This window comes from Erigeron canadensis, chromosome 8 (assembly GCF_010389155.1).
Source record: "Erigeron canadensis isolate Cc75 chromosome 8, C_canadensis_v1, whole genome shotgun sequence".
NCBI lineage: Eukaryota > Viridiplantae > Streptophyta > Magnoliopsida > Asterales > Asteraceae > Erigeron > Erigeron canadensis.
In genome coordinates this window covers 14,229,942-14,243,779 of record NC_057768.1, presented here as the reverse complement: position 1 = coordinate 14,243,779, position 13,838 = coordinate 14,229,942, and the positions used below count along the sequence as shown (strand labels likewise).

The window sequence follows — 13,838 nt, the reverse complement described above, 5'->3', positions numbered from 1 at the left end:
CATAAATCTTGTAAAATCTAACAAAGAAATTAAAAGCAATGGAAAAGATGAGAAGCTAGCATAGAATCCCATGTTATCATGAATCCTCAATCTTGACGGACCACCTACAATAAACCATTCTTGTATAATGCATTAAGGTACAAGTTACTAAAATTATTATAAAACAACTTACAATACATACCGAGATGAAAGGACAGGGCCATGCGATAATTGCACCAATACATCTTCAATTGTAGAAAATAATCCATATGGTCTCACCAACATTTCATCTCTTTTTATCGGTACTTGAAAATTACCTCACACCATCCCTTTCCAATCTCTTTACCACCCACTAGCTCATTCGGGTCCAAGCTCTTCACCCATCCTTTTGCAACAATCTCCGTTGGTTTAGAATGCTTTCAAGGAAAACCTCATTTCCACACTTAACATTTTAATTTTCAACAATCAAACTCTAGTTATAATAGTTCAATCATTTCACACAAAAAATGAGTAACAATAATAAACTGTTACACTAGCATGCTAACATTTTATTTAAAAAAATAATATGAAATAAAGCATTAATTCTAACTATCTTACTCCTAGACATGAATCATGAGTGACTCAAAATCAATGTTGAGAAATCAATGTTGAAAATACAAAGAAAGGCAGAAAACAAAACAATTAAATTCATTTCCGTAAAATGAAAACCAGATTAAAGATTATACCTATTGAGGTTATTAGAGCAATAAGGCAGAAAGTAAACTTAAAATATCTTTAAGACCCTAATGGGGTGGAAGGAAGATAGTCAATGGGATATAATCTTGCTATCATTTTTATGTATGCACTTGAGTAGCACTCAACCAGAACTAGGCTTTCAGATAAAGGGTATCATTTTGCGAAACATACTGTATAAAGATTAATTGGTGCATCTATTTGAAAAAATACTGAATTTACAAACAGATTTCCTATAACTTGTAGTCGTCACTGGTATTAACAGGTCATGAACAGAATACATGGGATGCAACAATCTTCATGTCGAAAGAATATAAATGCAGAAAAACTACCTGAAAAACTACCCTGTCCCCCTGAAGATTAAAACAGAAACTATCCGCCACTGTGTTCCACGTGTAGTCATGTCGTATACTAATGATAATAAAAAGATCTGGTTTATCTTAACATACAATAAGAACATAACCTTGATCATTATACTTTCAAAACCACTAAAATTCCAAGGCCTAAATCCATAATCTAAAATATATAACCTCTCTCTCTCTCTATATATATATACATACATGTATCTAATAATTTTGTAATCTGATTCAATAAACCAACACTAAAACCCTAACCAACAAAAAAAACATTCTGAACTACCTCCATTCTGTCTCCATAATCTAAAAACATATATAACCTCCATTCTGAACTACCTCCATTCTGCCTCCATAATCCAAAAAGCATGTATTGCTAGCTACTGGCAGGGCTAATCCACCGCCAGCAAGTCACACGGCTTGGAGCCGTATTTGCATCAGCTATGTGTTCCTTGAACGCAACTGGAGCAGTCTATGCAGCGTTATTCGTTGTGGCCAATGAACCCGATGATAACATATTCTAGGTGCCGATTAGCCATGTCTGCTATGCTCAAGTTAGCTCACTCACATCAGCAGTGAGATTGAAAACATATGCAGCCGTCAATCATGGAAAAAATAGTGTGTGACTTATGGCCTAAGGCAAAGTATATTGACTTATGCTCAAGTTGGAAATGGAATTGAAAAATGGACCTATTTTAAATAAATTTTCAGACATAACAAGGAGCTCTGCCTAATCACCTGTTTTGCCTCATTTTCTTTATAATAGTAGATGTGTGAAAATTTCTTTTGCAATATAAATTTTATCAAGATCAGATCTGCATAATCATCTACTACTCTATTTCCAGTATCCCGGATGAAACAAGCTAGTATAATTAACATGAATATAAGTATATATTTCATATTGATACATCTGTTTTAATCCTCTTACGTTTGCATTTCAACCTAGCCTACTTGTAAGATGCCAACATCGATGAAGTGTTCAACTTATTAAAAGTCTGTTTTTTTGGTTGATTCAGGGCTAAACCGATATTGTATTGGAGACGTGCTCCAAGTGACTGGATTGCATAACCGAACCCCACAATTTCGGTTCATTCTAAGCATAGAAAGCGACAAAACTAATGAAGAAGATCTTCATAAGAGCATCATGGCAGCAAAAAACTTTTAGAACCGTACAATGTTCTACTTGTGGAATATACACTAGCTATGCTGCCAGGACACTACGTCATATACTGGGAGATCAAACACAACACATCCTCAGTCCTAGAAAAGGTCACCTCCCCACTTGGCCCTAAGGTGCTTTAAGAATGTTGTATTCTATAGAAGAAGATCTGGATTACATATACAGGCACTACGCACCAATGATATAGCTATTGGACCACTTGAGATAAGCGTGGTGAAGTCTGGCACGTTTGAGTCCCTAATGGACTTGTTTATCAAACAAGGAGTGTCCATTAACCAGTATAAAACTCCGCGATGCATTAAATCGGATGTTGCACTGAAATTGCTCAACTCTAACGTGAAGGCCTGCGTCATTAGTCCCAAAAATCTCACTTGGGTTCCTCTATAAATCTAACTAGCTTTGTAATAAACAATTCTCCCTTTAGCTTGGGGAATTTGACTAGTATGATGCTATGACACTTAAAACAATTTTTTCTAAGCTAATAGTTTACTACCCTTTAAGGGATCTCACTAGCTAATGATCTTTATCGTTGAAGAAGTATATCATGTAATCTGTACTCGATACTCTTGACTACTTATTAACTTTAATAATATATGTTTTCACCTTGTTATGTACATATAGTCCTTGTTAAGATACTGCCAAACCTACATGTTTTCTCCCTGTAACGTACACATAATACTCCACACTAATGCATAAAATGCAAGGTCAAGTCAAGGTCAAAGTCAAACCTATAAGTAAAAGTCAAAGATAGTAACTAACTCCAATATATCCTAAACTGCCATAACAAATGTATGTCTAAAAGTAAACAAGCAGGCAAACACAGCCAAAAAAGTAGACAAATATAACACAATATATAGTGGACATATGTTAACAAGTAAAACTAGCTGGACAAGCAAATGATGAGCAAAATATTTCCACAACCATTTTTTATATTAAGCATAAACTACTATCTAGGCAAGAACAATCCTGTAAAGTTAATTCAGTGAACATTCATCCAGTAGTACTATTATGATAGGGGTTTATGTCTACCGTTTCAATTGTAATTTATCAATTCATGTAAAAGGCAGAACATTAATGAAAAGAAACATACCCGTAAACGTGGAGGTCCATTGGTTGCAACAGGGCAATGTGATGCGGAAGGCGGAACACTGGAACCATCCATCGACTCATTCATCTTTGCTTGGGCTCGTAACTGGACCACTTTACTAGTAAGTTCTTCACATTGAGCCTTCAATTGGATATTTTCTCTATGACATGCGGAACGACTTGGTAGTACCCCCCAAACATCAGAAGCACGAACACCCAAACCATACATGACCGCATCACCGTTGCGATCTTTACCCATGACTTTAGAAAACACATCATCTGGTCCAGGCTTATCGTTGGAACCCTCGGGAAGATTAGATTTAATTTGTTTCATTGTGCCTGTATTAATCACAGTAATATAAATTCCTCAAAAGCTTTCAAATAAAATAAGAAAATATACATGAAGTAATCATGATAGTAATTTAGCACATTCAAGAATAAGATATATATTCTAACATCATCAAAAACATATAGAAAAGATATATATAAGTATAAATAAGCATATATTACTTACAATTGCATTTGAAGCTTCTGCATTTTTGGTAGTTCCACCTTTGGAGAAACATGACTCAAACATTTCCATCCGACTTGGATCTCGTCCCAAAGATGCCTGTTCAATTAAAAAGATGAGTATTAACAATGGATATCGACATGCTACATTAACAATTGCATTATCTCATACGATTACCTTTAGATCTTCACGAACTTGAGCATAACTTTTTTTTCCAGTTACTTGCACCATCTTCTTTTCTTGCCGATTGTCCTTGTTTTTTTCACTTAACATCTTCAATAGCAAAGTGAAATATCAGAATGGTATATAAACTAACGATATTTGCTAATGAAACATATACGAGTATAAACCAATTAAGACAAGTAACACAAGGTTGTATCTACTGATTAGGTGAATGTATATATATGAACATATTTAAATGTTGCTCTGCGCAAGATACTTTTTCTCTTCGTCTCTTTACTCAAATAACATTTCACTTTGGTAATGCTACAATAAGACTATAATAAGACTCAGCTCTAATAAAATGTTGCAGATGCCAGATATAGATTCAGGGATTCACAGTTCATTATTTGACTATAATTAGACTCGGCTCTAAAAAAAATGAAAAAAAAACTGGTCAACTGAAGATAAAACAGATAGATGAAACGATAAAGACAAACTTTATATTATGCTAATTCTCTGATAGCAGTCAAGTTTCCAGAGCTACACTCCGAACTAAATACAAGATCAATATAGTAAATTAAGCATAACATGATTACAACGCTAAAAGCCCTATCTGTACCTACTGTTGATGGAAATGTTTCCTAACCTAATTACAATTCCTAATCTCTATTGATAATAAAAACAATACAATAAATAGAATGAAGCTCTATCTAACTGATAAGAAATAATTTCCGAAGTAATTATAACTCAACCTAGGTCTAGCAGATTACGCATGCTTAGTTTACACTTTTACTATACAAAAGTGGTAGAAAAAACTTTCAACTGAGTAGCTTACATACTTGAAATGCTTTACATACATCAAATTAGCCAAATCAGATGATATATGAAGTTGTCCGATTGAAGATCATGTCACTAAAGATTTAAGCCTCGCTTAATCGATTGAAGCTTTGAGCTTATGGAACATAGTGTTTGCTGTTTATTGCTAGGTGTCTAGTATGTAGCCTAGTGGTTGTGGTGGCTCATGTTTATGTGTTTTCTTATTTAGTCATCAGCTGTGGGTATGTCACAGGCTCACAACCCTGATGGTACTTCCATCATTTTTCTTATAACTTTTATTCGTATATAAATTTACTCTTTTATTTGAAAAATAGTACCAAATACATTACCACCAACAAGTGTATGAACCTTCGTCTTATGAAAAGAAAGATTTCACAGAGATTCACCGAGGTAATTATCCCATGTAATTAGATTATTCACGCGTTCGTGATATTAAACCATTACCAACCTAGCATATAGAGATTATACTCCATCATCCCAATGTCTAAATAAAAAATGAAGCTTTATTCACTCTCTTTAAGCCATTAAAACAGTAACATGGATTCTAATAATATATAACACTACAAACCCTTTCAGCTCATTACTACATGAGCTAAAATTCAAGATTGGCAATGAGCCTTAAAGTGGTGCAGTTTATCTACAGGTGATGTGAGTGATGACAGCCGTTAGGCCTCCTTATATTCATATTTCCAACATGGACTATGTGTAAATAGTACATATACCAAACAATCTGGATTCGATATAACACAACACAAATGCCAATAATTGAGGACAGATTTGCTAATGAAACATATACGAGTATAGACCAATTAAGACAAGTACACAAATGCCAATAATTAGGAAAAAGGTCTGAACAAATACCTTAGTCTCTTCTTTATTCCAATATTTCACAAGTTTCTTCCATTGTTTTTTTTTGCACTTTTTTCGGCCTTTTTTTCTTTTGTTGCTGAAGTGACAAAGACGGATCATGGAAGTTTTCCTTAAGTCTTGGCCTCCAGTTCTTCACCTTCCTCCCAAATGATTGCAATATCCATGTGCCCGTCACAGGATCATCCGGAATATCAAATTTAGTCTAAAAATGAAACAGGTCACATGAGAAAACTAATACTTTATTCATTAACATATAGAAGATTATTAATTATGTACCTTTAGGAGTTCAAGCAACGCTTGTTTTTTAGCATCCTTAACTTTATTCCATGGTTTATGAACCGGGCAATACTTTCCGCTCCTTGAAAGGGTTCCCATGAAATGGGTCAGTTTACTACTTTTGTCATTAATAGGTTGTCCGTGTTCATTAACTAAAATAGGAATTCTCTCCCTTTTTGTTGGGCCCAAACTTTTGGCATACGTGTTGGTCCTCTCACTCTTTTACGTACATTCGGAACTACAAAAAGTGAACATTGTACATTAAAAATACTAAAGATTTGAAATTAATACAATATATTTGGGTTGTATATTTTCTTGGTTTGAATATAAATTTCTTATATATTCGTCATGTATCACACAATATTTGAATTAACGAACAAGCCAACAATGTAATCAAGCAGATCGAACAAACCTGCTTCATTTCCTATTTGTTGAACTTCATGTTGGGCTTCATTTTCTGGTTCTGGAACTTCATGCTCTTCATGCTCATCCATATTCTGGAACTTCAAGCTCTTCGTCAACAAGTTCATTGTCCTCATTTTCTGAATCATTCTCATTTGGTAAATCATCCATGTCTTCATCTTCATCATCTTCAGAACTATCTTGTTCTTCATAAACGTCATTCACATCCATGTCTTCAATGTCATCGGCTTCAGCATCATCTTGTGCTTCATTTGCTTCAAAAACAGCTTTATTATATAAAAAAAAAAGTAAGCATCAAAAATAGCTAACTGTACCTATAGTTATTACTAATCATATATCATATATTAGATATTTAAATAAAAAAATAATAAGTACCATCAAATCTCAAGTCACGCTCCTCATACTCATCATCATTGTCAATTGCAAATAACTTCCTCTTAGCTACATTGGCTCTGTGTCTCGTGACAGAAGTAGAATGATCTAAATTCTTTTTGATCAACTCAGCCTTGGTAACTTTTTCTTTTGATTTATTCTGTTTAGTAGGATTTGTATCAATTAGTTGACCAATTCTCCTATCACCATTGTCAAATTCTTGTACATTACTATTTATTCCCTTCCTTATATCAATTACTTGTCCCTTCTGCATGTGAGATTCTGAAGATGTTAGCACACGGGAGACATTTGGAGCAATGCATCATTTCTTTGCTAAATTAGCAAATCTATTCATGGACATTGGCGCAATGTATTTTGGATGTTGTTTCTGTAATAAATCAAATTGTCAGAGACAAAAAATATTATTTATTATCTATACTAGCTTAAGCACCCAGGTAGATACCCGGGTAGTATTAAGTTAGCTGATTAATATTTTTCAATTATGATGTGAATGTTAAATATGAAAAAAGCGACAACATGGTTGATTGCTTAATAAGTAATAGTTATAGCAGCAGACCCTAAAAAGATTTGTTATTAGTACCATTTTAGGAATTTTTGTAGCAGCTTCTTCTTGGTAATCTTGCTCAACATCATCGTCAAACTCCGAACCAGGCATATCCTCTCCATCTTTCTCACTGTTATCCATTGGTATCTTTTTCTTTTTCTTTGCTTTGTCACTTTCTATTAGACTTGTCAAAGACTTAGCAATATTTTGTAGTCCCAAAGCTTGTAATCTCTTTGGTTGTCTTGAACCCTCAACCTTTTAGCTTGTTATATTTATTTGTATGGCTTTGCATACTTTTATGTTCCATTACTGGTGTACACAACAAAAAAATTCTTATCAGATATCCCAAACCTATAAATAATCATAACGTGCATACAAGTCCAGAAATCCCATCACATATACATCTAAGATAATGCTAAGATATATGAAGTATATTGTTTCAAGGATGCTTATTCTATTTGACATCCCAATGTTTAGAATCAGTTGAGGCCTTAAGGCCCTTGGAGCGATTCAATAACTGTACCTACAAGTTGACGCATGTAATTTCATGCAACACAATGAACACCCAACAATTTGAAACGAAAACAGTGCAGAATGAACATGTTCAAGAGTAGTTGATACTTAATTTTACTCAAAAACAACAGGCAATAAAAGTAAATGTTAAGATGAAACACACAAACTTCCTGTAAACCTACATTACTAAACATGACATGATGGCTTGCAAAGTAGATGGCACTAGAACTTCCTAAGCGAACCCATCTATATGGCTTTCCTAATAACACGTTTCAACAAGAAAACCCCTTTGCAAGCCTACAAGCACGGTCTGCATGGCCACGATGTGGTTAATTCAGGATCTGCAATAACTAAAACAAAACTAGCTCTACAGCCAACAAGCACAGACAACAACATCCCAGCCAACTATTTCCATTCAGCAAGCTATCAGATTGGTTCAACAATACCAAATTGCAAAATTCAATTAACCTCGCAAACTCCATCACTTACACAACATTACAACCAAGTAAAAATAGCCATCAACAATAAACCGACAATCGATACTGTATGGCAACCTAATCCGTCCAACTTATAGTTACAGAAACGCAGAATGTTGCTTTGCATCAGATAATAATCTACTCATTCTTGAGTAATCTATTATACATGAGTAATCTGTTATACATGCAAAAGTAATATATGACTTAAACACATCATCTTAAGCTTATAATCCTGAACCTCTGATATAATTTTCCCAATCATTCGAAAATAACAGATACGAATAACATAACTTCAACAATGATCCTTCCTACTTTCCATATATTACTGGATCATTCATGATCAAAAATCTTAGGTCTTAAGATGTCTTATTTGACAGACAAGACAACCCGACGATTTTAACAATCTATGATTCTGTTCCTTTTTCTTATCCAACAGATTCAAGCAGTTAACAATAGCATGACACATACTACAAAAATTCCAGTTTTTAGCAGTCTAGTTCAACATAAAATAGAACACTAACGACCTTATTCTAATAGATTATACTCTTAAGTAAAGGTGAATTTGCATATAACATCATGCATGGTTTAACTTCAAAAATGACAAACAAAACAGGCTACGCATACAAATAGAACCGCATTTAAAATCTGAAACCTCAAAACCGAATCTAGCATGAGCTTATGCAGACACATACTCTGTAATCAGAATCCTGATAAACCTTACAAAGAATCTGTTCTCATATGGTCAAGCATATCTGTAAAATTCTTCAAAAATGATGGACAAAACAAACTGCACATACAATTAGAGCCGCATTTAAATCCTGAAACCTCTACACTGAATCTAACATGAGCTTATGCCACAATTCACAATTCACAATCTAACATCTGTAAAATTCTGATGACAGTTTAAATATGAGATAAAGTACAGTTTTGAAAAAGTAACAGGTCATAATATACATATGCACCATAATTTATCCACAAACTACAAACACATATATATGTAACATTTCACTAATTCGATATTTTCATCCGCTCGTCATAGTTACATATAGAATTCAGTGAAACTAAATCCAGCACCATACCGCAGATATACATATATATAACTGTCAAGCAAAGCTTCAAAACCCTAACCCCTGAATCAAAACCCCTGAATCAAATCACTTTCCTTACACATTATATATCAAAACCCTAAAACAACAAACAATGATATAGAATTGGTGTTTTGATATAGAATTGGTGTGAATAATAATAATAATGATAAAAATAAATAATACTTCGAGCCACAATTCAGCTCTGTGTGTTTGTATCAGGTACATCAAACAAATGGAAAACCCACAATTCATAATATATACATATATACAACATCATATATACATAATATATACATAAAAATCAGTTTTCAATACCTGTTTATGGTTCGAGCCACCAAGTGAAAACTGAATTGTGGAAGAACTTGTAAAACTTGTAAAACTGAATTGTAAAACGAATTATTTAGGCGGATTTTCCCAAATTCATTAGTGCCAAAAGGATTTTTCATGATCGTTTTTTTTTGGAGATCGCCGGATTTATGGGTGAATAAATGGGTAGATATATGTGTGTTAGGTGGAGATCATTTGGGCAGTGGTTGACATGCTTATAAAAATTATTTATGTCATTAATATTTTTATTTTTTTTAAATGAATTGGATTTGGACGTGTTGAAGCTAATTTTAACCGGAGATTTTTTAAACCTCCAACCCCTTTTTCATAAAAAATTCCTTTGAGATGAGAACCCCAAAACTCGAACCTGGGATCTTGGGTAAACTCACCCCCGGTGTCCACATAGTGGATTTAAAAGATACACATAGTCAACTCACGTATTAGATCAAAAATTATTTATTAGCGCGCAAGTTTATTTTTATAGTAATTGTTGGTCCTAATCGTTATTGGATGTTTAACACTCTAAGCAACAACAATTTGAGAAAACTAACAACAAATGTGGTTTTTAGTGGAATTCTTTCTTAGCACCCTCATGAGATCATTCTATTCATCAGACAAGTCTACTAATCCACACACATACATACATGTATATAAGTGATGATATGAGTAGTGATGATATGAGAATACCGATAACGTAATAATATATGAGTGATGATATATTGATGATATAAGTGATGAGTGATATATATTGATGACTGATGCATGTATGTGACTGATGTGTCGTTAGGATTGAAGTTTCTGACTTGAAATTTTTAATGGGTTGGGTTAGGTCTGAGTTTTTCAACCCGCCAGCCCTAACTCAAACCCATTGACAGCCCTAGTACCCGCCCTTACAAGCACACATCAGTTTTTTTAATTTATTTTTAATAAAATAATTTAGAACCATTAGTTGAAAGTTTAGAACCATTTGTTGTTCTGATTTTGTTATGGCCAAAAAAACAAAAAAAAAATGATGTAAATGACAACTTATAAATATTTCTCCTAATCGGGCCTTCACTCTATTTTACCATGTCAAATGTACCCCCAACCTTCTCTTTTAGTTATAAGATAGATAACCATCAATTATCTATTTTTTACTTAATACATACACACATTATTTATACATCTGACACTTAATGACAAAAAAAGAAAAGAAAAAAGGAGGTCTTAATCCCATTATTTTAATGTGAATAATCTAATACTAATAATCTATTATATTGTTTCACTAGTTAATCTAACACATGTATTATAATTTCTATTATTGATATATTATAACTCGATTTTGAGATACTAAATTGACTAAAACACTAAATTTATGGTAGGGAAAGAAAGAATCTGCTCAGTGTAATTGACTAGAACACTATATAATTGTTCAAAAAAAAACTATATAATTATATAATAAAATTTTAATTTTATCTTAATCTTAATCATCATAATCATAATATACACTAAAAAACAATTGACCTAATAAATATTAACGAATCACAACTCTTGATTTGTATAAATGTATTATTTTAACACATGTGTAAATTAATTTTTACTTTTATTTTTCATCAACAAATACACGTTAACCCGATATCAAAACAGCAATACTTTATTGCATAGTGTATATCTAATAATAAAATATACCGAGAAAATATATACTTCTAACGTCCATTTATTACATTGATTTGCTTTTTGTTTGCTAACATTCTTATCATTTGAACTTAACAATTAGTTTTTACGTTTATCTTCAACTTTGAAGTTACAAGCTTTATGGTTGAATGTATGAAGACTTAATATTGATAATGTCGTAAGTCCCGTGTTCAATGTTAGACACGGGTGTAAAATCTAGTTTAATATTAAAACGAAGACTGCATTTAGTGTTTTTTAAAAAGTTTTAATTAATTAAAATTAAAGTATAATACATGATTGAATTGTAATTAGTCAACGAGCACACCTTATTCACAAATCAATATTCACACGTCATCACCCATCAATACATATACCCTTAAACTAACATTCCAAAACAATCTTTATACTGAATAAAAGAACATTGTTGTGACATCATCATTTAATAAACTTGCTTATTTGTTACTTTCAAAAAATTTCTTAAAGCTTAGTTCTTTTTTATTTAATTTATTTATGATGTCACAAATATTTTCCTTCTTAAAATTTATTTCATTTTTATTTTTATTATTTTATGATGTTATTTTTTTAAATAAAATGTTTTTATTTTCTTTCCAAAACTCTAATAATTTATACATGATCTTTTAATTTTCATCATCTAAATAATTTTCTCATTATATATTTATAAATTATCCGTATATTATGCGGGTTAGTAAACCAAGTATAGAGACTATTTTTTTGAGGTTATGAGTACCATTAGACTGTCGCAACTTAAGTAACGAAAATAGGTTTTTATAACACTTTTATTAATATGCCCATATTAATATGCCCATATAGAATTAGCTGGTTATTAATATGTCTTGAGGTAGACTATTTGATATCTTAAATGAGTACTGCAAAACATCCCATGTCATCACCCATCAATACATACACCCCTAAATTCATATATTCTGTATTTCTGTATTTATCTATCATTATCAAGGCCGCCTCATGAAATTTTGGCGCTTCGAAATTCACGGCACTAATTCTATTTAACAACAAAACACCGATTTGGTTACAAATCAAAACACCGATTGTGGGTTTTTGCTATCATTATCAAAACACCGATTTTGCTATCATTATCAAAACACCGATTGTGGGTTTTTGATTTTTTAGTACATCTCGAACCGAATAGGTAATGGATTATTATAATTATTATAATTATTGTTGTTTTCAAGGGTTTTGATTCAGGGGTTTTGTTGTTTTTGTTGGTTTATTATAGAATTAATTATAGAACACTGATATGATTAAATAACTTTGTTACTTCATCATGCTCGTTGATTTAGGGGTTGTTTTAGTCGTTATTAAAGTTACAGTTTTATGTTGAATTAATGCAGTTTGAATTAATGCAGTTTTAGTCGTTATTAAAGTTACAGATTTATGTTGTTTTAGTTGTTTTAGGGGTTGTCATCATGTACTTGTCCAAGAAGCTGCAATTTTTAATGTTACATGAGTAGGGTCGTTTTGATATTAGTAAGAATGTATCAGGTTATTATTTTCTAGCTTTAGCGGCTCATTACTAGTCCAGTTACTGCCGCTGTGGCAGCCCGCACTACTAGTGCAGATACTGCCGTTGTTGCAACTCTTGCTGCTAGTACAGTTTCCACTGTTGTAGCTATTGGATAAAGCTTCGGTTAGATTAGTTAATAATGAATTTCTTGCTGCTAGTACAGTTTCCACTGTTTTCAAAGTTTTTGTTCCTTATAGTGATTAATTGGTAATTTGAATAATCCAGGTTTAGGATGGATACGAGTTGGATTTCTTTACCAAGATCTACCATTGAATATAAAAGACGTCTTGACGAATTTCTTGATTATATCTTTTATATCGAGGGTAAAAATGGACAGATATCATGTCCATGCATTGATTGCGGTAATCAAATATGGGTAGATCGGGAGGAGGCTAGAACACATCTGCTATGTGAAGGGTTTATTAAAGGTTATACAATTTTCCCTTTGAATTCCAAACCATGTGATACGCCTTTGTTAGATGCTGAAGATGACATGCAAGGGTTGGTGCATGATGCCTTCCACGGGTTTGGTGAGAATAGACTAGAAAGTGAAATAGAAACTCAAAATGAAGGTCGGATTATGCCAAACACAACTGCAAAAAAAGTTCTATGAAGTGTTGGAAGATGCAAAGAAAGAACTATATCCAAGGTGTAAAAAGTTCTTGGTTCTTTCATTTATCATCAGACTGTATCATGGCAAGTGTGTTGGGAAATGTAGTGACAAGGGTTTCAGCTTGATGCTTGATACAGTGAGGGAAGCCTTCCCCGATGCTTCCATACCAAAGTCATTGTATGAGGTAAGGAAAATCATACGAGAGTTGGGACTTAGTTATGATAAAATTGATGCATGTCCTAACGATTGTATGTTATACTGGAAAGAAAATATCAACAA

The 13,838-nt window shown here is 32.8% G+C and overlaps 2 protein-coding genes across 2 annotated transcripts; both read right to left on the bottom strand.

The window, feature by feature from the left end:
• Positions 1–2,966: 2,966 nt before the first annotated feature.
• On the bottom strand, positions 2,967–6,085 carry LOC122610288. The gene is made up of 6 exons (XM_043783283.1): positions 5,987–6,085; positions 5,847–5,912; positions 4,019–4,114; positions 3,841–3,940; positions 3,335–3,669; positions 2,967–2,972 (listed from the first exon to the last, which is right to left on the bottom strand). The coding sequence occupies exons 1-6, from the start codon at positions 6,083–6,085 to the stop codon at positions 2,967–2,969; spliced, it is 702 nt and encodes a 233-aa protein (XP_043639218.1).
• Positions 6,086–6,472: 387 nt separating this feature from the next.
• LOC122610287 (glutamic acid-rich protein-like) lies at positions 6,473–7,487 on the bottom strand. The gene is made up of 3 exons (XM_043783282.1): positions 7,383–7,487; positions 6,785–7,049; positions 6,473–6,675 (listed from the first exon to the last, which is right to left on the bottom strand). The coding sequence occupies exons 1-3, from the start codon at positions 7,485–7,487 to the stop codon at positions 6,473–6,475; spliced, it is 573 nt and encodes a 190-aa protein (XP_043639217.1).
• Positions 7,488–13,838: the final 6,351 nt, after the last annotated feature.